General features: G+C 45.1%; 2 protein-coding genes across 2 annotated transcripts in view; both read right to left on the minus strand.

Moving 5' to 3' along the window:
• The window catches only part of LOC131203912 (uncharacterized), a 38,239-nt gene extending 34,436 nt beyond the window's left edge, over positions 1 to 3,803 (minus strand). Inside the window, exon 1 of the mRNA XM_058194639.1 lies at positions 3,776 to 3,803. Within this exon, the coding sequence (XP_058050622.1) occupies positions 3,776 to 3,803 (28 nt within the window). The remainder of the gene's footprint in view (positions 1 to 3,775) is intronic.
• On the minus strand, positions 132 to 24,935 carry STARD7 (StAR related lipid transfer domain containing 7). Its single transcript, XM_058194547.1, has 9 exons — positions 24,650 to 24,935; positions 17,108 to 17,563; positions 10,886 to 11,088; positions 9,489 to 9,538; positions 8,807 to 8,917; positions 8,610 to 8,692; positions 7,567 to 7,666; positions 6,123 to 6,207; positions 132 to 5,060 (listed from the first exon to the last, which is right to left on the minus strand). Exons 2-9 carry the CDS (start codon positions 17,530 to 17,532, stop codon positions 4,858 to 4,860), a joined length of 1,260 nt encoding a protein of 419 aa, XP_058050530.1. The 5' UTR covers positions 17,533 to 17,563; positions 24,650 to 24,935; the 3' UTR covers positions 132 to 4,857.
• Between the last annotated feature and the right edge of the window lie 1,847 nt (positions 24,936 to 26,782).

The following is a 26,782-nucleotide window of genomic DNA, read 5'->3' on the forward strand; positions in this document are numbered from 1 at the left end:
GCTGCATGGCTTTGGGCCATTCACTCTCACCCCAAAGCCACCTCACAGGCTTGTGTGTGAAAAAGGAAGCTGTTGGATAGGTTCGCCGCCTTTTGAGTTGTTTTCATAAATAATGAAAGACGAGATACAAATAAAAATGGATACTTATATATTTATTCAAGCAGTTTCATTTAATGCAGCATAGTCCAGCTCGCAATTTGCCTTCACTACTAGGGCCTCATGGGAGGCATTGCTAAATACTTTGTTTACTCAAGACATACTACCACCCCTTTACCATCGTTAACTAAACAAACATCTCTATTGGAGGGGGGGGATCAGATTCATCTTTTTTAAACTTGTGTTTCCGCTTATTTTTTTAATAAGCCAATGCTAGCTAATCTCTGGAGATTCTCAAGTCATCCAGGTCATGGTGAGTTAGGACAGAACAGAATAACAGAGTTGGAAGGGACCTTAGCAATCATCTAGTCCAACCCCCCCACATACCCAAGCAGGAGACCCTACACCATTTCTGAAAGATGGCAGTCATCTCTTCTTGAAAGCCTCCAGTGATGAAGCTCCCACTACTTCTGTTCCATTGGTTGATTGTTCTCACTGTTGGGAAATTCCTCCTTATTTCCAGGTTGAATCTCTCCTTGTTCAGTTTCCATCCATTGTTCCTTGTCTGGCCTTCGGGTGCTTTGGAGAATAGCTTGACCCCCACCTTCCTCCTCTCTGTGGCAGCCCCTCAAGCAGTGGTAGGATTCAACCAGTTCGCACCACTTCGGGAGAACCGGTTGTTAACTTTCTGAACAGATTGGCAAACTGGTTGTTGGAAGAAATCATTAGGGCAGAGAATTGTTAAATTACTTGAATCCCACCATTGCCCTCAAGTATTGGAAGTCGGCTATCCTGTCTCCCCTGGTCCTTCTCTTCCCTAGACTAGCCATGCATTTTCAAAAAGTGCATGAACGAATAGCTTTATTTGTTCTAAAGTTTTGCCTGAATTCACTGGCAGCTGATGAGTCTGTAAGTCCCAGGTGCTCTGCCCCCCCACTTTTAAAAGCCTTGACTCTTTTCTGATTGCACAATTTCTCAACACGCGAGGGAACAGGGTTCAAGATGGCATCCACAACTCATTCATGGTGGCAAGCCGCTCCTTACCCCTTCCTTTACTTAGCCTGACACTCGTCATTTATAGGGCTTATGTCCACCATGCTCCTGCGAAGACACAAAACCAAAGTAGGAATTGAGCTGTTACAGCACCGTCTTCACCAATGAGCGAGCCCTGCCCTTCCTTCCGCTGTTCACGTAGCCACAAATTACCTTTTGCACCATCAACATTCCTTGCAAACGGAAGCTCCTTTGGTCTGTTTTATCTCTTTTCTCTTGCTTTCTGCAGGCATTAATTGCTTAGTGGCCCGGTTTCTTGGCCACTCCACCTGTCTTTGTGTTTCCTATTCGTGCACTTAACTCTCGGCAGCCAAAAGCCTTCTGCGCATCCAAATATTTTCTAATATGCAGTTTCTCTTCCTTAAAATTGTACTTCTTTTGTTATATTATGGATGAGAAACTCAGAACAGCTGTCTGTGGGATGTCACCATGAAGGTTTTTTTTTTTTGGGAAGCTTATTTAAATTGGTGGCCCAGAAAAATGAGATTTTCAGGCAAAGCCTACCAAACCACAGGCCTATTCAATAAAATGATCTTCACACCACGGTGGGGTGCTGCCACCTGGTGGGCACTATGAAAAGGACACCAAGGATAAGATCAGAGAAGCAAATTGAACCAAAGGCAAATGTGGAACTTGTAATTTGGATGTTGCTAGTTCAATCTCCCCCAGATGATGGCCTCCAGAGTAAGCACTGGGGATTCTCCTGCGGTGTGAAGACAACAGAAGGTCCCAACTGGCAGTTAGGGAGGTCCACAGTCATTCAAAAACCATTAGGGATATTTGGTTTAAGGAAGGAAATTAACCGTTTTATGTAAGACTTCTAGTGAACAGAACGAGACCTGGAAGGGACCCTGGAGGTCTTCTAGTCCAACCCCCTGCTCAAGCAGGAGACCCATACCACTCCAGACAAATGGCTGTCCAGTCTCTTTTTAAAAGCCTCCACATCTTCTGAAGGCAAAGCCATTCCAAAGTCATGGGAAATCGTAAATGTTTAGGGTTATCGTGAAAATTTTGTATTATCCAAAGACAATGCTACATAATCACGGGGGGGCAGAGGGGGAGAACCAATGCCCAGAATTTGAGGAGTGGAGATTATCAACAGTGGCTCAGGAAATCCTATTCTACTTCTGACATACAGCTGAGCCTGCCTTCAGAAGCTGTGGGAGCTTCATCCCCGGAAGCTTTCAAGAAGAGACAGGACTGCCATCTGTCAGAAATGGTGCAGGGTCTCCTGCTTGGGCGAGCGGGGGTTGGACTAGATGACCTACAAGGTCCCTTCCAACTCTTGATAATAATGCTGCTTTGTGTATTTAGCCCATTGCTACCCTAAGCCCCGCGTTGGCTAAAAATACTTCCCACTCTGGATGCAAACCAGGGAGGCCAAACCTGTCCAGATGTTCAAAACAAAAGGGAGCTTTGAGCAATGGGATACATTTTTTTCTCATTCGCCTCTTCCTCTCCCACCCCCCCACCTCCCGAAGGCAGCTTGGTTAGATGAGAGCACCAATGAGTTACGTTTATTGATGTTTGGTTCTCATTAAAAACATTAGTTGAAATAAAAACACAAATCACTCAGCCATTATATTAAGACGGTCCCCGGACGCGAACAATTCCCCATGCACGTACAGTGTTTCCTGACCATGCCAATCCCACGCCAAAGTCCTGCCATCCCGGATGACGAGAAGCTCTCGTTAAGTCAGCCTGCATCAGAATGGTTTTCAACCCCTTTTCAGATAAGGGGACTTCAGCTCCCGGAGTTCCCCAGTCAGTGTGTGCTGGTCAGGGAATGGTGGGAGTCGAAGTCCCCAAATCTTAACATCGGCCACTGCTTCCCATTTCCTGCCACACTTTTTTAAAAAAGTGGAAATGCACAAAGCAGAAGAGAACGGGAGGCTATCCTTTGTCTTTGGCACGGAAAATGATTCTGATTATATATGTGTGTGTGTATGTATATATATATATACACACACATACATACACTATATATATATTTGCAATAGTATTTAACCTCTTGGGGTGGGGGGAACTGGCAGATAAAACCACTTGCTGCCTCAGCACCATGAAGCTGCCAACGCCCCACAGCATGCCTGGGCTCGGAAAACGGACATTAAGCGTTCCTTGCTTTGCACGGGACTTGTGATCCCAAGGTGCACGACAGCGCCCAGGTGGTCCACTGCCAATCGTAAGGCACCCGTGGGAAGTTTGACCGAAATTCAGTCCATTTAGTAGAGGGGTGTGTGTGTGTGTCTCCAAACGTGGCAAATGTTAAAACTTGTGGACTTCTGATGCCCAGAATTTGCTGGCTGGGGAATTGAAGCCCACAAGTCTTAAAAGTTGCCAAGTGTTGGGAGACCCCACCCCCACGGTATTAGTACGTTTGAAGCTTAAGGAATAAAATCAACTTGAAGCAACCGTTCACAAAACTGGAGGGTTTTTTTTTCCCCCAGCTTTGCTTCCCACCATCTGCGGGGTACCAGGGTTGCAAAAGAGGCTCCAAACCCCTTTGGGAAGGAACAGGAGTCAAGGTTTAACCACTTTCCTGCCCCCCAAGTGAAGGAGCTGTTATAGGCTCCCCCCTCCCCAATATCTTACACCAAAGAGGCAAAAGAGTTTTGGGAGTTCTCACCTGTCCCGTGTATCGTTAAGCCGTGCATTCTGTTGCTGATATGAATCCCCCAAGGGGAAAAACTATACCCTCCCCTTTCTCCTTCTTACATTGGCCACCCAGGAAACTGGCTAGCTGGCCTATCACCAAGCAGGACCCTCCTCCACCTCCTCCCTCATGGCAAAGGGTCAGCTTGGACCAACATGTACGAAGACGAGCGCGTGTTGCTTTAAGCTGTGGTGCCCCAACTCAAGAGATGGCGTCTTGGGACTGTGGCGACAGCGCTTTTCGCCGATGTCACCGGATTGACAAATAGTCGCACCTTGTTGAGGAAATAAACCCCCAAGGTGGCCAGTTCTAAAAATGGAGAGATTGAAAGGTGCAGAAGAAGGTGGGCTTTTCCTTTGCTCTGTGGACAGGGACGTCACGAAGGGGGATAGCCTGGACCTTAACGCCCAAGGGACTCTCGACGGGTCCGCCGCCCACTTCCGGTGGCCAAAGAGATGGCATTCAGTTGTGCCTCAGCGGGGAAAGAAGGCACTTTGGCAGCATAGCATCCCCTCTGCAAGCAGAGCAGAAGATTGAGAGAGACGCAGACACAGGAAGCCAAACGAGAAGCAGGAACCAGCATCGGGGCTGTCGACAGTTGGGCGGCTTGCCTCAAGCCAGGCCGCGGCGGCCTCCGCGCGATTCGTTCTCTACAAAAGAGAGAAGAGGCAACGAGCAGCCTCTCTCCAAATGGCTTGCAGGGAACCTCAATATTGGGGTAGGAAGAAACGAGGCCCACCATCCAGGAACGTAGCGTTTTTCTCCAGCAATCCTCCCCACACACCCCCAGGATTAAGAGCAAAATAAGATGACGACGCAGAAGTGGCCGCACAAAACTGTTTTTCAAGATGGCCGAGCCTGGTTCCCCAGGGCTGACGGTGTTGCTGTCTTTCGAGGAGGAGACGTGGCAGAGAAGAAGAGGAGGAGGAAGAGGAGGAGGTGTTCGAGATCCCAAAGGCATCCTTCTCTGTGGCGTTTTTTTGTTTTTCCTTTTTCACAGCCTGGAGCAAGAGGCGTGGGGGCTGGCGACGTTGCAAACCGAGCCCTCTCTCCTTTTAAGCATAGTCTATCTGAATAGGGCTGCGGGCTCCTTCATTCTTATGGTCTTGGCCGGGCATGCTGGGCTTCCCTTCCCCGTTGCTGTTCTCGCCCCCGCTGTCCCAGGATTTGGAAGTGGAGATATAGTCTTTCAAAACGATTTCCATGTTCCTTGCCTTCAGCGCGGCCGAGTGCAGTTTCTCCAAGAAGTCCGGCATGCCTGCGATGGGGACAATATGGGGGGGGGGGCGGGCAAGGGGGAAGACAGGTGGGTGGAGAGGAAAGCACAGCAGACGGTGGTCAACAGGAATCCAACACCTATGTGCGGTCAAGGAAACTGATCCGCCCTCAAAAGCACTTAAGCGTTCGGAATTAAGGGGAGACTCCGGTGGGCTGCAATCTCACGGGAGAGGGGCCTTAGGACCTCATCCATGCCTTAAAAGACATCCTCGCCTTGAGATTTAAGACTGAAGAGGAATCCCACTCACACCGATTGCTACTTGGGCCACACGGAAAGGCAGGATCTCTGCTCCTCCCAGAACGCGGCTGCTGTAGCAGGCCAAAGCCCCAAGTTGCCCTCAGGAGTGAAACCTTCTAGACATCCGAACCAAAATTCTGGGGGCTTCTTCTGCTGGGGAGAAGCGGAACCCGAAGTGGTGCTGTTTAAACTCACTAAGCGTCAATAGCCAATTTTGAATAAGTTCAAAAGGATCGTCATCTCCGTTTAAGGATCCCATAATCCCTTGCGGGGTGGTGTCTGGGCAACTGAACGGAGCTAGCAGAGTGTTTACTGGCCAGATGCCCTTCTTGTCACCAATGCGGAGTTTTGTTCAGCAGATATATTCTCAGTGGGCCCAGAGAGAGAAATATCTGCCTCTACCTAGGATCGAACTCACAGCCTCCTGATTGTGAGGCGAGAGCTCCACCTCTAGGCCACCGCACCACTCCAATAAGTTCAAAAAGATGCCCGTAACAAAAAAGAAGGGTTCTCCAATACCAAGCCTGTTCCTGAACCTCCTGGGGCAATGAAGCTCCCGTGATACAAAGCCAACTTCTTTTCATGTGGGATCCAAGGATAATTTTGGGACGTGACTCTGCCAAGGAGGCTTATTCACATCATCAGGCCTTCAAAATTGAAACTACAAGTTGTTGTAGATCACGTTATTCTGGGGATCTGGGATCACCCGACGTTTTATGTTGACACAACCAACTCAAGAGTTCCCATTCTACCGCTTTGGTAGCCTGTTCTCTACGCTGAAGGATCGCAGCCCACAACACTCACCACTGGAAACCATCCAGCTGACACAGTATCGAGGAAACACAGTTTGTGGGTTGTCGCTGTACGTGAGCAGGTAGTCGAAGCCATTCTGCAACGAGAAACAATACTGATCTGACTGCTGCTCCTTGTCACGAGGAGGTCTGTACCTAACTGCACGGTCAATTAATTTCCCAACTTTGCAATGTAAAACAAAATCAGTGGGACGACTCCCCTCCAGAAATTGTGAATTCTCCAACACTGGAAGTTTTTAAGAAGAGGTTGGATAACCATTTGTCTGAAGTGGTGCAGGGTTTCCTGCCTGGGCAGGGGATTGGACTAGAAAACCTCTGAGGTCCCTTCCAACTCTGTTATAGTAAAAAAAAAAAAAATTATAAAAGCGAAGTGCCCATTGCTATGATAACAAGGAAAGAATCGTGAAAAATCTCTTGCTGCAAGTCATTCGTAAGCAATAAAAGCTTCATAAGTATTTGGCAGCAATAGATACCGGGGGAGGGGGGGCGGCTTTTGTAGGGCTAGTGACCACGGCAAAGACCAAAGAAATTCTCCAGAGCATCTGAGGGCAGGACAAGAAGCAATGGGTGGAAGCTAAACAAGGAGAGAAGCAACTTAGAACTAAAGAGAAATTTCCTGACAGAGAACAATGAACCAGTGGAACAACTTGCCACCAGAAGTTGTGAATGCTCCAACCCTGGAAGTTTTTAAGAAGAGGTTGGATAACCATTTGTCTGAAGTGGTGCAGGGTTTCCTGCCTAAGCAGGGGGATGGACTAGAAGACCTCCAAGGTCCCTTCCAACTCTGTTATTCTATTTTCTAAAGTAGAAACGATGAGTAAACCAGTTCCTTGGAACCTCTCTGTATAAGGAGAGGACAGCAGATCGCTCCTACGTCCTTCGAGCAGCTGCTCCTCTTGAGGCTGCTGAAGGACAATGGTTTTCTGCAGCTTCAAATTGCTCACAGTCGCAACAGAGAACTTTTGAAGGAGATTAAGTCTGCCAACCTCACTTTCCAACCACTTTCAATCGTTCTGAAGTGAGGAACGTGCAGCAAGAGAGAGAAAAGACATTCTCAAACCAGTTTAATGTAATTTTTACAACAACTAAAGAAAACCAAAAAATACAAAAGTATGCGGCTTAGAAAACCTTGGCCCCACCCATTTTGTATTAGCAAAAGATGGTCATGAAACAATTAAATGACCATCGCTGTTGCTGCCCCGGCCAAATAGTCAATGTATGAAGACTGGCAAGGATAATAAGAGATGATACATAATGTATGTCAAATGCTGAGGCCTAAAATATAATAAAATGTGTATAACAACACAAAAATAATAGGGGTCAAACACACATCAACAATTGTTGCTTCTGCCTCTTAAATATTTCTGCTCCCTGTAAAGAAAACCTCTTCTATATTTCAGATTCCCTATTTTTAAAATAAAAATAAAGGAGCTCACCTCATCAAATGATTTGTGAGGATGGATAACCATTTGTGACTCGTAGGTTCGGACGCGGACAAATTCAGGATCTTCTGGGACGCCTGGGTGTTCTACCGCTCTGACCAAAATAAGGACATAATACTTCACAAAACCAATCAACCATCAGTTCAATTCTCGGACTGCAAACATGGTGCAATTATCGTAGAGTAGGGCATGCCATTTTTTTTCTCAAGTTTACAATTTCCAAACATTTAACGGGCGCTCAAAAGTTGTGACCTGCTTTGCGGGATCAATCCGGAGCTCTGTTATCGGCTGCACAAGCTTTCAGGAAAGTCTTGCCAGCTGTGGAAGAAGTACTTCCTGAAGGCTTCTGACAGCAAAAAGGAGGCCAGGGGTGACGCAGCCAAGTGAGGGGAGTCAGTGGATGACATCCCCTGAAAATAAGGCCTGGTGCCTTTTTGGTGGCAAAAAAATATATAAATAAGATGGGGTCTTATTTTCGGGGAAACAAGGTATCGTATTTTTTGAAATATGACAAACTTTTTTGTCTCCCAAAAGGGGGTGAAAATGTCTATGCATCTTATAGACAGAATATTGTCAAAACCCCATCCACCTGCCATTTTTTTTGCCTCTGTATGTCCCGTTTTTGGGCCTTTTTTGGGCCTTTTTTCAGTCCATTTTGAGGCTTTTTCCGGCCCATTTTGAGGATTTTTTGGCCCATTTTTCAGAAAAAAACATCCTGAAAAAAGCCTCAAAAATGGACCGGAAAAAGCTTCAAAAACAGGCTAAAAAAAGCCTCAAAATGGACTGAAAAAAGCCCAAAAAAAAGGCCCGAAAATGGAGCATGCAGAGACCAACTCTTTTTTGTTGATTTCCTCTTCTAAATTTAGGTGCATCTTATAGTCTGAAAAATGTGGTAGTTTCTCCTTCATCCTTCCAGCATTTGCCCCAAGAATCCTCTCCCAAAGATTTAGAAACCCAAATCTTAGCAGGCGGCTGGACAGATGGATTTGTCCTTTTGACGTGCAATGAAGGTTCCTCCTGGGCGCTTGATCACTTACCGTGACACCAGCACCATCAGATTGTTCTCCCGGTCCACATCATACCGTCGAACGTAAACGTAATCCCGTGAATACATTGGGTACTGGAAAGGGATGGGGCGGAGGAAGAAGAAGAAGAAAAGAGCAGAGCCGTTAGATCGGGTGGCTAGTGACAACGCACCTGGCAAGCAGCACCGGGCAAAGGAAGGAGGGCTTACCGGAAAGTGAGTTACCCAGTGCACCACCTCTGAGCCGGTGTCCCGGTCTCTCTCAATCACCTCCAGTTTGATCACTAGAGAGTCCCATTTCTTCCGGTATTCCGTATCCAGCTAGAAGGGAAGAAGCCACCAATTCTCAAGTCAGCTACCCGAAGCTTTCAGTCTGCTAATGCAATTCCAAAAACGGACTGCAAAGCCAACATCGGAAATCTCGAGGTTTCCTCATTTGTTTCCATCTCAAACAAGAAGTTCCATGAAGGCAATACGTCCTTCGTGTTCGTTTTTTGGGGAGTTTTGGAGATTAACTTGTCAGGCTTTCTTTTCCCTCAAAAGAAGGGTAAGCGTATGAGAAAATCAGAATTCAGGGAAGGGTAGAGAAAAACTTGTATTTATTCTTCCATGCTCTTTTAAATCCAGAACTTGATTTTTAGATTTCCGACGATTTTTGAATATGCATTACCCATTTTAACAACCAGCACAGGAGAAACGTACTAGCAGAATATCTTACACTAATTTTGTTTTGCTTTATTTGCCCGATTTTGAACTATTTGCTATGCTTCTGAGAGGCCGCTCACACTCCTCCTACCATAAGGACAGGACAAGCAGAACACAGGCTGAATTAAAGATTGAAACTGGAGGTATTCTGTCAATGAGAAACAGGAAGACGTGTGGGAGAACTCACCTGCACGTTGAAAAACTGCCTTGGTGTCACATCTGTGTACGTTCCAAAGACTACAATAGAAAGACAAATCTCATAGTAGACATTAAAGCAAACACAGGTCTTGGTTAAACTACAAATCGTAGCTGGGCAACAAGGTATCTGTGGGCGCCAAAGCATCTGGACGCACCTTACTTGGTATGTACCAGTCTCAAAGTTTTTAAAGATCGTTTTAAGTTAAAGCATAAATAGTAAACAGCAAAGCAGAGCATCGTCTGCTCATATCATCTTTATTTCCTTATTTATTTCAATTATAATAGTTCTGGCCCTCACATAGGCCCTATGGAGCATTCTTAAGATAACAAAAATGGGGGAATGGCTGAAGTTCAATGCTCCTGGCCCTCAAAAGACAACAGGGAAACTGAAAAGCGGGTGTTAGAATGAATACGGGAGGTGGAGGGGAGAATCTCATCAGTCTGCCGTCTGGTAAATGGCCAGGACTGTTGCTGCAGCCAATTTGCTGATGTAGTCCCAAACATCTTTGCTTCTCAGCCCCAAAAGCTGCTAATTCCCGTTGCTGACAGTATGATTTGGCAAAAAGCCGAGGGCATGAGGTAGTCTGAACAGAAACATTAGGAAGGGAATATAAAAGGGGGGAAAAAGAGTGGGGGGGAGTTAACATTTGGAAGGCAAAGAAAGGAGGACTCAGATTGGCTTAGGAGCAGGAACAGAGGCTAATAAACCAGGGGGAATTTTACTCTGCAGCCACCAGCAGATGGGTAGGTGATGTTGGATACAGCAATTTCAAACGTTGGAGGAAGCTAAAGCAGAGACAGTTCACACAGGGCAAGAGAAGCGGGAGGTCTTCGTCTAAAGGCCGCGGCCCGCACTGCTGGAGCTGTGGCCCTTTAAGTGGCACAATCACGTTTTTTGCTTAATAATCGCTTTGCTTAGTGATGGAAATTCCGGTCCCAAATAGGATCATCACTTGAGGGCTCCCTACACAAACTTGTGATTAAAAAATGGGCCAACTACTGAGAACCACTGGAAAAACGTTAGAAATCCCTGAATCTGGATTTTTAAGATCCCCTCGGCCCTTATTAAGCCTTGAACGTGGCTTTTAGAGGCTTTACCTTCTGGACAATATAATTATTAGTGATTAATTAAATGTAAACGTTGCCTATCTCATTATCCAGAACAAATTGGTTAATTGGTTAAAATTTGACTCAAGAGTGTGGGCCTCTGTTGGCGGTGGCAAAATAAGCGCCATCTTTTCTCCCGGGGAAGATTGTGTAGGTTGTATCACAGAGCTGGAAGGGGTTAGCAAGTCATCCAGCCCAACTTGGCCAGACAGACCGTGTGTGATCTGTGTAACAAGACAAGAGTAAGTATGAAATGGGTGGGGTGGGGGGGAAGGCTACCTCGATACTGGTACACGTGACCCCCATCAACGGGACGCCTCCATAGTTTGAAGTGCTTCTTGTTGACCACCATTTCCCAACTCTGATCTTCAGGATCGGACGAGACACCTTGGTAGGTGCTTGGCTCCAGCTCCTGGTTTTCTTCCACGCTGCTCGGGAAGAACCTCGAGATTTCTTGCATGTGTTTCATTTCTTGCACAGACCTTGGGAGAACAACGTTGAAACGTGTCGATTAGATAGATAGATAGATAGATAGATAGATAGATAGATAGATAGATAGATAGATATTCTGTTTCCCTGAAAATACAGAATCCCCTGATAATAAGCCCAATTGGGCTTTTGAGCGCAAAATAAGCCTCCCTCCTGAAAATAAGGCCTCCCCAAAAATATTTAAATGCAAAACTGGCTGCTTCATCACTGGAGGTTTTTAAAAAGAGACTGGACAACCACTTGTTTCAAAGGGTATAAGTAGGTTGAGTAGGGGATTGGACTAGAAGACCTTGAAGGTCCCTTCCAACCCTGTTATTCTATTATTGGATTTAGGGTTCAACATTATATGTGACTCCAACCATTTTCTGGTTAGCCATGAGTTAGGCTATTAACCCTAACATGTATGACAAACATTCAGTGGAAGGCCACATGTTTGATATACGCCAAATGCGCGCATGATTAAAGAGGTTAAATGAGGGCAATAGGTTAATTAAGTCAAATCATCTACTGATCTTCCAAGAGCTGCTTTTATTAAGACAACTGCTATAAATCTGGAAGCTTCCAGGTCAATAGTGCTTGTCCTGAACAGAAACCTCTCATTCTCTTCAACTGAGCTTACACAAATTCCTCTGTTGACTTTAATTTGCACTGAAGTCAAAGTTGAAGGAAAACAATTCATTCCGAAATTTCGCCCATTAGATGCATCCTTCCTTCCACCGATTGGCCCAGATAGGCAAAGAATAAAAACTCAAAGACTTGAAATTTTTAGAAGCTGCTAAGAACGTAGAGGAGTTTTTGAAAAAAATAAAAATAATAATCACATACATATAGAGGAGGTTGGATCAGAAGACCTACAAGGCCCCTTCCAGGTACTGCACTGGAGTAGAGACAAGCCTTGATTTGCAATCATTTGTTTAGTGACTTTTTGAAGCTACACCGTGAAAAAAGTGACCGGTGACCGCTTTTCACACTTTTTAAAAAAAATATAAATTTTATTGAATTTTAAAAATTAAACAATTTTCATTCAACTCTTGTGCATGACTGTGACCATTTACCTATCATCCCATTATTTATTTATTTATTTATTTATTTATTTATTTATTTATTTATTTATTTATTTATTTATTTATTTCGATTTTTATACCGCCCTTCTCCCGAAGGACTCAGGGCGGTGTACAGCCAAGTAAAATTCAATATATAAACATTAAGAGAAATTAAAAAGCATATTATAATGTGGCCGAAATTTTAAAACAATTTAAAATCTTAAAATATAAATAACCCCAATAAAATTTCAGTCCAGTCCCGCTTGAATAAATAGGTGCGTTTTCAGCTCACGGCGAAAGGTCCGAAGATCAGGCACTTGACGTAAACCAGGGGGAAGTTCATTCCAAAGTGTAGGAGCTCCAACAGAGAAGGCCCTTCCCCTGGGGGCCGCCAACCGACATTGCTTGGCGGACGGTACCCTGAGGAGACCTTCTCTGTGAGAGCATACCGGTCGGTGGGAGGCAAAAGGTAACAGCAGGCGGTCCCGTAAGTACCCGGGTCCTAAGCCATGGAGCGCTTTAAAGGTGGTAACCAGAATCTTGAAGCGCACCCGAAAGACCACAGGAAGCCAGTGCAAACTGCGCAGGATTGGTGTTACATGGGAGCAACAAGTTGCTCCCACTATTACCCGCTATTAGTGTTATCCTATTCCAGGGGTCTGCAAACCTGGCTTTTTTAAGACTTGTGGACTTCAACTCCCAAAGTTGCTCAGCCAGCAAAGCTGGGAGTTGAAGTCCACAAGTCTTAAAAGAGCCAAGTTTGCAGACCCCTGTCCTAGACTCTATATAATTTTACTAAATTATATTACTAATTCTAATTAGAATTTCTAATTCTTACTAATTCTACTATCTATTTCCCCTTGGATTCGGATTTTTATGTAATATGGGAGAAATGGTATAATTGGGTCGAAAATAGGAAAAAAAGGCCCTTTTCATACTTGACCATTGCAACAGCTCCATGGTCACATGATCCAAATTGGACACTTGGCAACTGGCATGTATTTATGACAGGGTCGTAACATTGGGCAAAACTCACTTAATAACGATCTTGTTTAGCAATGGAGATTTTGGGCTCAACTGTGGTCGTATATCGAGAACCACCTGTCCATCACTCCTGGCTTTCATAAAAAGCATCTCAGGCAGTCAGGGACTTGGCCAGCGTCACTCAAGAGAAGGTCACGGTGAAGTGGGAAGACTATACCAAACTTTTTTCATCCTAGTTCAACATTCATCACTGCAGAGACCTTCACAAAAAACCCCAGTGGGGTTCAGGCAAGTGCTTGGGCAAGAGTAGCCTGGATTACGTAAAGAGTTCAACATTTGAGCTCAGTCCTGAGCTCAGCAATATGCAAACAGGCAAAAAAGGTGTGTTGCGAGACCTCACCTGCTATTGGTTCAGAACAGATTTGTAATACATTGATCCATACTCCATACGAGTTCTTTAAACATTAAACTTTCTGAGGACGCTTAAGTATAGGAAGAGTTGCCTTTCCTGGAGTTAAGAAGTTTATTGTTGAGTTTCATGGTTACTACATACCGTGTTTCCCTGAAAATAAGCCCCTACCAAAAATAAGCCCTAGCATGATTTTTTTCAGGATGCTTGGAATATAAGCCCTACCCCAAAAATGAGCCCCAATTAAGATCGTCAGCCAGATGGATGCATTAAGTACTGTATCTCCCCCAAAATAAGACATGACCGGAAAATAAGCCCTAATGCATCTGTTGGAGAAGAAATTAATATAAGACCCAATCTTATTTTCTGGGAAACACGGTAGTTCTCAGCGGCCACCTTGCATTTATTTTTATGGTAGATTTACTTAATCCATGTTACAAGAATTTCTGATGGTATCTTTCCTTCCTTCCCTTCCTTTTCACATCCTCTAGACCAGGGGTCCCCAACCGTTTCAGAACTGGGCCGTGCGAGTGCCGGGAAAACATTCGCGCACGCAGCTCTACTTGCATGAACGGCGGGTGAGTGCATGTGTGTGCAAAGCTCCATTTGCACGTGCATGCCCATCGTTTGTGCAAAGGGAACTACGCATGCACGCACACTCGCTCGCCTGCAACCATCCCCTCTCTCTCTACCCACAGGTCCACAAAGCCGGAAAGGTTGGGGACTATTTTAAATAAACCCTACCTTCACCTCATTATCAATGCTTCAAGATGGGGTCCTCAACTCCCAGCCCACAGCCCACCAGGAACTGGGTCGTGCAAGCGAGTAGAATCCCATCCGTGCATGTTCGGGATCCAGGCAGCATGCAAAACTATGCCCCCCCTCCGTTCCACGGAAAACCCACCCTCCCCAAAACCGGTCTCTGGGGTCCAAAAGGTTGAGAGTCACTGCTTTAAGACAATTCTTTCAGCCACAGTGGTCTTTTCCAGAAAGAGGGGAAAGGTTAAGTACCCCCATGTTCCTGCAGAAGCTGGCTGCAGCAAAAGTGTCTAAACTTAACACACATAAACACTGCTCCCCCCTATACCCCATATGAGAACAATAGCCTGCTAAACCCAGCAGCACAAAGACGACTTCAAAAAGTCTTTTAAAAAGGGCCAGTGGAAATGAGGGCTAAGCAAGCCTCCCAAGAAATTAAGTTCAAAGCTTAGCAAATATCAAGTTCAATATTGAATTTGCAAAGACTCCAAGCGCTGAAGGGTATTTCTTCAGGCAGCGTTAACGGGAAAATTAGGCCTTTCAGGTTCTTTGGTCCCAAGCTGTTCAGGGTTGGAAAGAGAGCCAGAGGAATACAGGGAGCCATTGTTGGCAGCCAACTATTTAACAATGACCTCACACATTCCTTGTGACTGGCCCCCGTTTTCCCTGCAGCTTTCACTCGCTGCGTTCACTTTGTGACACACACCCTGCTCCTCTCCTGAATTTTTAAATCCTGCAGGTATACGGTCTGCTAAAGTTAGGGAGTCTGGCATCTGCCAGATGTTTAGCACTCCGGCTTTCATCGGCGGCCAGTGGAAAGCTAATCTGGAAATTATCACACAACACAACGGTGGCAGCAGGCTGCCCCACAATACACAATAAGATGTACAGAATCTAGTGCATTGCAAAACAGGCATGTGGTAAAAAAAAAAAAAGGTCCTAACGTCCATGTAAATATTTGAAAACACAGAGTGATGAATGCGGTTTGCTTTAACTGGGGACTACAAGTCATGCTTTCTTCCACTGTTAAATAACAACTCCCATAATACCCAATGATCTATTATTATACTGGTTAGGATAGGGGTCAGCAACCTGCAGCTCTGGAACCGCATGTGGCTCTTTCACCCTCTGCTGTGGCTCCCTGTCAAAATATGTGTCACAACTGCCAATGAGCGACACCCGCCGGCACGCAATTTATTGAGCTTTTCAACCCCTGGTAGGCCAACCACAAAAATGCACCGACTTGCTTAATGACTGCTGCAAAAAAGGTCATAAAATCAGATCGGTTGATTATACGGGTACCTCCAACTTATGACCATCATGACTTACAACGGCAATTCTGAAAAAAAGTGACCGATGACCATTTTTCACACACATGACCGTTGCAGCATCCCTGTGCTCACGGGATCAAAATTCAGAGGCTTGACACCTGACTCAAATTTATGACGGTTGCGGTGTCCCAGGTCACGTGATCAGTTTTTGGGACCTTCTGCGAAGTCAATGGGGAAGCCAGATTCACTCAACAACCAGGCTATTAACTTAACAACTGCAGTTAATCATTTAACAACTGTGGCAAGAAAGGTTGTAAAACAGGGCAGAGCCCACTTAACAAAAGTTTCACTTAGCAGTGTAAATTCTGGGCTTGATTTAAGGCAAGCGCTCCCCATAAAACTCCTCAGATGCTAATCAGGAAGGTCACAGGATCGGGAACAACAGCTGCTGGGGTTTCCCTCTCTCTCTTTCCTCCCCAGTTTGTCTGGGGGTGGTACTACAGGTGATGTATTTTTCTCTCTTTTGAGAAAGAGCCCTACAGCAAAGGTGTCCCAGCCTTGGCAACTTGAAGACTTGTGGACTTCAACTCCCAACATGCATGCCAACAGTCCGACTGATGAACCCAACGTATGTTTAGGAACTTTGAAATCCCTAAAGCAAAACTTTATCAAGTACATCATTTCAACACTGAAGCATGCAAAACCAGCTCTAACTTTTCCCACGTAATTCTGCCTAGAATAATTTCTCCCCTCCTCCTCCTCCCATTGGACAGGTCGCAGTGTCCAATTATGAATCGCCCTTTTGTTTTGAGAAGAGTTTACGCCTTGGCCGACACCTTGCAGAAGTGTCCTTGGTGGGGGCTTGGCTCTCACGGTTGAAGTCTGGAGCATCCCCAATCCATCTTCCCCTTCCCTCCCCACAAGTTCTTTGGCAAGTTGAGAAACGATAACAGTCACAGGAAGCATGAGCAAATTTAAGACAATGCGCTGGCTGGAGTATTCTGGGAGCTGGAAGTCCACAAATTCAATTCAATTCAATTCAATTCAATTCAATTCTATTCTATTCTATTCTTCTATTCTATTCTATTCTATTCTATTCTATTCTATTCTATTCTATTCTATTCTATTCTATTCTATTCTTATTCCATTCCATTCTACTCTACTGTTCTGTTCTGTTCTGTTCTGTTCTGCTCTGTTCTATTCTATATTCCAATGTTTATTCTATTCTACTGTACTGTATGTACTGTACTCTACATTCTACATTCTATTCTATCCCTATCCCAATTACCAAGGTTGGAGACCCCTGCTCTACAGCAGTGGTCACCTTGCCTGGTAATTATGGCACCAAAGAGAAATCAGGGTCAAGGCACCTGCTGGATGTACGAGAGCTAACAGAAAATGTTCCCTCCAAGTGATAATCCTGCCCTGGCCACCGAGGAATTAAAAGGAAATTGGGTCACGGTGTGCCCTGTTACCAACACAGAAGGAGCCCCATCCACTTGCAATGCCCCCCCCCGAGGCTCAGAAGAATGGGGAGAAGACCTACCTCTTCAGCTCTTCTTCTTTGATCCTCTCCTCTTCCCACAGGAACACTCCGGTGAGGGCTGCCATCAGCTTGCAGGCGTTGGCATGATGACCCTGGAACCGACGCCACAAGGAAGAGAAGAGATTCTTGCGCGCCCTCTCGGAGTAAATGTTACTGTACAGCTGAGCGATTTGCTGAGCACGCCTGATTCTCTGGCTGGTCACATAGCTGCACTGATTGGCTAGCAGGGAGAGTAGGCTCTTCTGCCCCGGCTCTTGCTCGGAGCCTTTCCGAAGCCACGTAAGCAGCCACTGGTACTTGCCCTTCAGGAAGTCCTCGTTCCACCACACCTTCCGTGGTTTCCCTTCATAGCTGATGAAGCGGGATGAGTTCGCATAAAGAGAATAAAAGCTGGAGGGCGGCCTCCATTGAAGTGGATGGAACATTCCTGCCACGCCTTGCTGACCAGTCAATGCCCTAGGCAAAAAAAAACACCAAAAACCCACAATCACAACATCAGTCAAAATGTTTGATATCTCCACATTTAAGGTTCTCCTCTCTTGACTGGATAGACAGCATCACAATTGAAGGGAGCTTCATTTTGGGTTTCAGGCAGGAACTTAGAGCAGCTATTTCAACAATGCATGTCAGCAATCTAGCAGAGGTTTACAGACCACATATAAATCGCAAAAACTCATTATAAAACGCCTTTGTTTTGGTCAGCCCTTTTTTTTTTAAACAAAAGAGTATCTATCATGCTGGTTTAGTAACTATGCCAAACAGAAAGCAGCGTTAAAGAATTATTCTGCTATGCTGTTGCCTTATTCTTTGTTTTTTTGTTTAATGTTGCTATTGCTTCAGTTTTATTTATTCTAAAATGATTTATTTTACCTTCTTCCACAGAATAGAACTAAATACGTGAAAAGACAGGCAGATGTATCAGTTAACTGGTTTATGTTAAGAAAGGTTAACAGGCCATATATTGCCTGAATTTGGGTTTCCCCCCAATCTGATCCAAAAGTCAAAGTATAAAAATGGAATGAAATTAATATCCTGCATTTCTAAAGCACAGAGATAAAACATCCGGATTTTTACATCTCGCTTTAAATGATGGTTTACAAATACGAGCTTCATATATGACAAAAAAAAAAGAAGAAGAAGCATAGCATTGAAGGTCCAATGCATAGCATGAAACAACTCCATGAAATCGTTATAAAAATGCACAGATGAAGAGGGATGGCTGGAACTAGAAAGAAAGTATTTTATGGAATTTATGTCTAGCATTCAAACAAACAAACGTATCCAAAGACAGATGTTTTCCTCAACACAGTGAAACCATCCATGAGGCCAGGGGAGGAAGGAAAGTCCGCCACATCGTATTTTCTTCACAAGCAGAAGCCCTTGTCTTACTAGTCAACATTTCCAGCATGAAATGTTCTCTCTTGGAGAAGCAAGTAAGCAGCATGCTTCCTCTACCGCTATTCTCAGCATCCTATTATAGGTCTCAAAAGCAGATACAGTAATTGGCATTAGCAACAGGATCAGCTTGCTTGGTAGCAACCGAAAGATGACCCCAGGGCAGGAATGCTTATAGCATACCTCTGTACAGTAGTTCCAACCAGGAGGGGAATGGTGCAAGGGTCTTCTTTTGCAGTAAGAGATTTCTGCAGCCGCTGCCAAGTAAGACCCTCTCGCCCAAAGACTCTTCCAACTCTCAACAGTATCAAGTAACAGAGAAATAGCCCGGAGGGTTAGCTGCGCTGGTCCTGCTCTACCCACAGATCAATTTATACTCTGTGAAAAGGAGTAGGAAGATCTCATACAAAGAGAATACAAGAGTAAATATTAGGGAAATTAGGGAAGAGAAAGGGGAACTGAATAGTGGGGGGAAGCAAGGGGAAAAGAAAAAAAGGTATTGACTCCTTTGGAACAGTAAAAGTTTATCTACCCTCAACTTTTTACTTTTTTTATAACAATAGAAACTAGTCATTTCTATAACAACGGATCTATCTAATCAGTAAAACCCAAGTTCAAACTTTCATTTTTACTCCCCCACCTCAAGCACAAAAGGAGCAGGAAGATCTCAAAAGCCTGGCTCCATCTGTTGGATCAAAGCTTTTGAGGCTGCCGGGTGCTGAAGTGCAAGATGCAAAATCTAATTAAACTCCAATGCTTCGTTCCTTTAATTAGAACAGCAACTTCAAACGCAGCAAATGGTGAATGTCTAATACTCTATTCCAATGTAAAAGGATCCCTAAATATCTGCATTCTATTTCACAATCAGAAATATGTCATTAAAAGCAGAAGGGAAAAAATCTCTAATGATGGAACAATAAAGTAAATATTAATGAGACTCATCAACTTTACAGAGTTAATCTGTTGCTACCTCATAATCTTTATTGTACCTTGATTCCTTGAGCTTTAAGTAAATATTATTTAGAGGGCCAAGTATTGTATTGAAGAGACTATGAGCCATGAAGATAGTATACAAATGTAAGCTCAGATACCTGCTTTTTGTAAATTACAAAATAAGAGAAAATGCCACCCTCTCTCTTTCAGATCTGTTGCAATAATATGCAAATACGATATTACAGCAATAATCTGGCTAAATCTCCCCCCTCCCCATTCTTTCCAAATCGATTATTCATGACTGCTACATTCTGCCTCAATCTTTCCTAATTGGGGTGTCCATAAACATAATGGATATCTCGTAATCCCTCATATAGCATGGCCAACAATAACGCAGGTAGGAGATAACAGAATTAAAACAGTTCTGCATGGGAAGTGTGTCCTACTCCAGTGTTTCTCCACCTTGGCAACTTTAAGATAAGGGGACTTCACGTCGTAGAATTGCTGTAGTTGAAAACCACTGTCCTACACCGTTCCCCATCTTCTGGGTAGAGAACAAATCCTACAAAACAATTTTTACCATCAGCAATCTCAGGTTAAAAAAACAAAAGCCTGTACAGTAGAGTTGTGAAGGTATGTTTAAAAGTCACGCAGGACAAATTTCAGATTAGAACGATTTCTACTGAGCTCTTGGAAGATAAGGAGAGTTACAAAATGGTGCAGAGTTTCTATTACTTTTACGACTTTCAACAGCATGGTTATTCACAATATGCACAAATTAACTTGCATCATCCCTAGCAGTTTGCAGAGAAACATTTTAATTTTTAGTGGGTGCCCAACTGCTTACATCAGAAGATACAGCAAATTATAGATCTGAGCCAAAATACATCCATCTGAAAGTTGACAGGTATTTGCACTTCGCTTTGCACATGGCCTCAATCAGAAAGCTACAGAAATATAGATAAAATTAAGTCAGATGACTTTAAGTTAACAATCTCGAACAAACATTTCTCACTCTTCTAAAAACCACCTGACTGGCAAATACAGCAAAAGACATTGAAATGCATTAAATGTCTGCCATGCATTATTGGTGGTAATGATAAAGCAGCACCCATCGCTTATCTGTTCCTGTATTATGGTTTTCTGATAATATCTAGAGTCAGTTTGGTTTAGTGGTAAAAGTGCTGGCTTAGAAAGTAGGTGACTGAGAGGTTTAGGCCTTCCTTAGGCATGAAATCCGGCTGGGTGACTTTAAAGGGCCAATCACATTTTATCAGCCCACCTCACGCATCGTTGTCATTGTGGGAAGAACAGGAGGCAGGAGTTATTAGATATGTTTGCCATCATGACTTGTATGTAAAAATGGCAGGATTAAAAATATAATAACGAAAAGATCTGCAAATAGAAGAACAGTGGCAAAAGAAAGCAAAAATAGGCACCTAGGGTGCAATTCCAAAACATCCGACGCACCATTGGAAGACAATAGCCAGTCAATTGCAAAAGGCAGCTTTACTTAGAAAGAGCTTACATTATGTGACAATATTATTAAATCACATCTGCCTACCCTAGATCCTTGGGAAGGACTCAACAGGTAGACAAAAATGCCAAATCCAGTTTATAAACATCTTGCTGAGCATTTGTGGCGAACCCAACCATAAATAACAATTTAATTCTGTGGCTCAGTTCTTTCTCCTAGGCCCAGATGCAAATTACGCTACAGGAATGAATATACATGTCATAATAGTAGTGTTAGAAATTAAGCCCCTGTTTTGCTCTCCCGCTTTTAGCTAGATTAGGTTGATAAGGGAAATCTTTTATACCAATACTACAGTTTGGGCCCCTCGTAACAAATACACACCTAGGGAGGAAACTACATTATCGGAGAGCAATCTTCTTTTCCAGACTGCATATGAACTCAGGGCAACTAATATGCACATCTAACACCAATCTCAGTATCAAAGCCCAGAATAGCAGCACCTCAATCTGCACATCTAAACACCAAGCTTGTTCTTCTATACATCTATTAGCAGACCCCTAACAATGTTAAGATTACCTTGCACTGCTGTGGGTGGCTGAATGGATAAAGTACAGATAGTCCTCAATTTACGGCCACAATTGAGCCCAAAATTCCTGTCATTAAGTGGAGATGTTTTGCCCCATTTTACAGACTTTTCTTGGCACATTTGTTAAGCGTATCGTTGCAGTTGTTAAATCCGTAACCTGGCTATTAAATGAATCTGGTTTCTCCGTTGACTTTGTTTGTCAAAGGGGATCACATGACCCCGGGATACTGCAACCGTCATAAATGTGAGTCAATTGTCAAGCATCCGAATGTAAATCACGTGGCCATTCAGATGAGAACAATTAATCAGTGAAATGACCTGGCACTAGCGGGCTGGACTAGATGTCCTGAAGTATTAGTACCATTTTATAAAACCACACCTGGAATACTGCAGCCAATTTTGGTCACCATACTACAAAAAAGATGTTGAGACTTTGGAAAAAGTTAAAGAGAAAAGCAACTAAGATGATTAAAGGCCTGGAGATTAAAACGTATGAAGAACGGTTGCAGGATTTGGATTTGGCTAATCTAAAAAAAAAGAAAAAAAAGAATCAGAGGTGACATGATAGCAGTATTCCAATATTTGAGGGGCTGCCCCAAAGAAGAGGGGGTCAACTTATTTTCCAAAAGCACCTGAAAGCAAGACAAGAAACAATGGATGGAAACCGATTAAGGAGAGAAGCAACCTGGAATTAAGGAGGAATTTCCTAACATTTAGGACAATTAACCAGTGGAACAGCTTGCCACCAGAAATTGTGGGCGTTTCATCACTGGAGGTTTTTAAGAAGAGACTGGACTGGACTTGTTTGAAATGGTATGAGATCTCCTCCTTCAGCAGGGGGTTGGACTATAAGATCTCCAAGGTCCCTTCCAGCTATTCTACTCTATATACACCTCCAGGGTCTCTTATCCCTTCAACCTGTTCCGCTGAAGCTTCCCATTCATTCGGGATGCCCTCCTTTGATTCCCTTCGTGCATGACCCCAAGATGCCCAAGAAAAAGCGGCAAGAATAGTTTACGGCCAACAATGGAAGAGTGGAAACATACTAAGAGAATGGGAAATAGTAAAGAAAATACTTGAATGTGCAGAATATGATAGACTAGACGTCAGAACTGAAAAATAAAGGAGAGAGAGAATACTACCGAGGATTTGGAATAAATTTTATCAATGGTTAAACCTATGGAAGCCGGAGCAGATAAGAACAAGGAGGTGTTGGAAGAAATATCCATCCACGTTGCTCCCGGGTAACACCACTCCTGCGCAGTCTGCACTGGCTACCTGTGGTCTTTCGGGTGCGCTTCAAGGTTTTGGTTACCACCTTTAAAGCGCTCCATGGCTTAGGGCCCGGGTACTTACGGGACCGCCTGCTGTTACCCTATGCCTCCTATCGACCCGTACGCTCCCACAGAGAGGGTCTCCTCAGGGTGCCGTCCGCCAAGCAATGCCGGCTGGCGGCCCCCAGGGGAAGGGCCTTCTCTGTTGGAGCACCTACTCTCTGGAACGACCTTCCCCCCGGTTTGCGCCAAATATCTGACCTTCGGACCTTTCGCCGGGAATTAAAAACTCACTTATTCATTCAAGCGGGACTGGACTGATTTTTTAGACTTTTTAAATTTCTAAATTTTAATTTTAAATTTTTAAATCTTCTGTAATTTTATATGGGGTATTTTAGGTTCGTCAATTTGACGGTTTTAATTCGGCCACCATTGAATAAGTATTTTAAATTGATTTTTAACTTTGTATATTTATTGCTTTTTATCTTGGCTGTACACCGCCCTGAGTCCTTCGGGAGAAGGGCGGTATAAAAGTTTAATTAATAAAATAAATAAATCTGGGTTCAGTTCCAAGTGGGGACAAAGATACTGGAAACATGGAGGCTGCTTGGAAAGATGGTTTAATGGTGGCCAGGATCATATGGCTTGAGATCCTGAACAGAAAAATGGGATGAGATCCTGTGCGCTCCCTGGCTTTATGCTTTTTCTGAGCTTTGAACTTTTTGGGGCACAGGAAGAGTATCCTGATTGGTTGTCAAACTCCCAGGTGGTCTAGGGGTCTTAGCTAACAATGTAGGTTGTCTCTCAAGCTTGCTTGAGCCTTGCCATGTGGTGAATTTCTGTTGCTAGATGAGTCCTATTGTGTTGCAAATGATGGTCCATTGACAAAGGTGGGGAGAATGAGTTTCTACCTCTGACCCATTGACAAAGGTGGGGGGGGAGCTTGGCTGAGGCTTTAATGGCCCATTGACAAAGGTGGGGGGGGGAGTTGCTTTGTCTTTAAAACATGTTTCTCCATTTCTCATCCAGGGAAATATATTCTGCCTTTCAAATATTTTCTAAAATATTTCATTCTTCTAGGAGGGGGGTGGGTGCTAACTTCCTACAGAGGTATAGATCTAAACAGAACGCAATATATGTAATGAAGCAGAGGGTCTCCAACCTTTGGCAACTTTTAAGACTTTGTGGACTTCAACTCCCAGAATTCCTCAGCCAGCAAAGCTGGGAAGTTGGTCCACAAGTCTTTAAAGTTGCCAAGGCTGGAGACCCTCTGCCATAAAGCGTGCATTTGCAAATATGTAAAGGACATTAAGTACGCGTATAGAATTGGTAAGTAATAATGCATTATATACATACACACACACAATATATATATAAGACCCGAAAATGCCAAGACCTACCTACCTACCTACACACACACACACATACATGGTTGGGGGATATGTACACACACACACACACACACACACATATAAAAAGATGCCCAAGGAAGACCCCCCAACCGCCCCCCCCACCATTTCTGGCCGCTTTCCGGGGCTTCCCGACTCTGCCTGGCAGCCGTTCTCCCCTCACCCCCCCCCCACCCACACGCCCCCTTCGACCCCGCGGCCCCGAAGAAGCCGGCCGAGGCTGCAGCCACGACGCCCCTTCCAGGCCCTGAGGGGCCCCTCGTGGCCCTCAAAGCCCCCCAACCACGCCCCTCCGCGCCTTGGCGCCATTTTCCCAGCATGCACTGCGGCGCCGCCAAATGGCCCCTCACCCCTCACCGACCCCCCCCCCACCCGGGGGACCCGCAGGCCCCCTCAGGCAGCGGGGACTACAATTCCCAGAGGCCTTTTAGGGAAAGGGCTGTTGAGGGAGATGGGGGGGGCTCTCACCTGACGAAGCCTCTCCCCGCGAACCCTCCAGCCGGTGGCGCGGCCCGAGCGGAGGGTTTTGGGGGGGGGGCGGTGCGGCGCTTTCTCCTCGCTTTCCCCTCCTCGCTTGAGAAGCCCTCAGAAAGCGGCCTCCGCTGGCTAGGCCGCGCCCCGCGCCCCCAGCTCCATTCCTATTGGCCGGCGCTTAGGCATCCCGGCCTTCCGATTGGAGGAAAGAGACGTCCGTCTTCTTCGCCCCGCCCCCTCCTGCGACCTCGCGGCGGGCGTGCTGACTTCCCTTCGAATCGCTCGCCCACCGAGCCTTGGAGCTCCGCCTTGTGACCCACCCAAGGGCGCCTTGGAGACAGGAGGACCCCGCCCCCTCCCCGGCGGAGGTGGGAGGGTGCCCTTGGATGGCGCCTGCGTGAAAAGTCAGCCGCGTCTAAGGACAGCCTTGGGTTTGGGGCCTTTCCGGCCAGCAAAGGACGATGGGAGATGTAGTCCAAGGATAGATGGAGTTTGAAGTCTCTCTTAAAAAAATAGGTGGGGGGGGGGATTACCATTGGGAAGCAGGCATTGCTGGGGCCAGCTCTCCTCCAGAGGTGAGCAGGGGCTAAGTAGCACAATGCCCAGCCTCTGGATCAGGGCTCTCCAACCTTGGCAACTTTAAGACTTGTGGACTTCAACTCCCAGAGTCCCTCAGCCAGCAAAGCAAAGCAAAGCAAAGCAAAGCTGGCTGAGGAACTCTGGGAGTTGAAGTCCACAAGTCTTAAAAGTTGCTAAGGTTGGAGATCCCCACACTGGATACTGTCGGGGAACTCTGGGAACTGTAGTTCAATGCAGCATTTGCCAAGCTCAGCCAATGGAAGAGCTGTGGACTTCAACTCCCAGAATGCCCCAGCCAGCACTTCCTGACCCGGCTATAAAGATTGTCCTCGACTAATAACCGCTCCCTTAGTGACCGTGGCTCTGAAAAAGTGACTGTTTTTTCACAGTGACACCCGTTATGGCCTCTCCAAGGTCACAGGGTCAAAATTCAGATGCTTGGCAACTGACTCACGTTTATGACGGTTGCAGGGTCCCGGGGTCATGGGATCGCCTTTGGTGACCTCCTGACACGCAAAGGCGACGGGGATTCACTTAACAACCGTGTTACTAACTTAAAGTGGCGATTCACTTAACAACGGTGGCAGGAAAGAAAGAGTAACGGAGCAAAAGTCACTTAACAAATGCTTCGCTTAGCAACAAAAATTTTGGGCTCAATTCGTGGTCGTTATTTGAGGGCTACCTGTAATTTCGTGGTGGTTTCCCATCCAAGGACTTTGGTCCTTGGTTTTCAACCAAGTCCATTTAGTGACCATTAGAAGTTTCAACCGCACTGGGAAAAAAGTGACCGTTTTTCACACTTATGACCGTCGCAGCATCCCCCGTGGTCACGATTTATATTCGGATACTTGATGACTCACATTTATGACAGTCACAGTGTCCCTGGAGTCTCGTGAACACCCTTTGCGACCCAATGAGACCAGCCAAGTCAAAGGAGAAACCAGCTTCGCTTAACAAACTTTTGCTACTATCCCGAAGGTCTTTCAAGAGGCAACTGGACTTTCTGGGTTTTCTTTCGAAGACGTTTCGCCTCTCATCCAAGAAGCTTCTTCAGCTCTGGGGAACGGAGCTGAAGAAGTCAGAGCTGAAGAAGCTTCTTGAATGAGAAGCGAAACGTCTTCGAAAGAAAAATCAGAAAGTCCAGTTGCCCCTTGAAACCTTTGGGACAACCATGACCTGGATGACGGAGAATCTCCATAACCGTGTTACTAGTTTAACAACTGCAGCGATTCGGTTAGGAAACGTGGCAAGAAAAGTCGTAAAATAGGGCAAAACTCAGTGAACACATTGCTCACTTAGCAACGTAAATTTTGGGGTCAATTATGGTCACAACTCCACAATTCCTATGTGGCTTCCTGTGCAGAATTCCATGTCGCTTTTGATGGACAGAAAGTGGAGAGAAAGCAGAGGAACACTCTCTCAAGCAAGCATCCCAACAGAAGGGACAATTAATACTGCTCCACTTAAGAGAGATTTCTTTGAGCTAATTAGAAAAAGTACAGTGATAACTAATAGCAAAAGCTCTTAGACTTATATACCGCTTTATAG

The sequence above is a fragment of the Ahaetulla prasina genome, chromosome 9 (genome assembly GCF_028640845.1).
Source record: "Ahaetulla prasina isolate Xishuangbanna chromosome 9, ASM2864084v1, whole genome shotgun sequence".
In the NCBI taxonomy this organism is placed as follows: Eukaryota; Metazoa; Chordata; class Lepidosauria; order Squamata; family Colubridae; genus Ahaetulla; species Ahaetulla prasina.

Bases quoted from the DNA above. Each gene is read 5' to 3' on its own strand.
- STARD7 (XM_058194547.1), bottom strand. From the start codon at position 17,532: ATGTTCCATCCACTTCAATGGAGGCCGCCCTCCAGCTTTTATTCTCTT. The intron at 7,667-8,609 runs GTAAGTGATCAA...TATTTTGGTCAG, and splicing joins CTGATGGTGCTGGTGTCACG to AGCGGTAGAACACCCAGGCG. The intron at 5,061-6,122 runs GTGAGTGTTGTG...TCCCCATCGCAG, and splicing joins CAGCTGGATGGTTTCCAGTG to GCATGCCGGACTTCTTGGAG.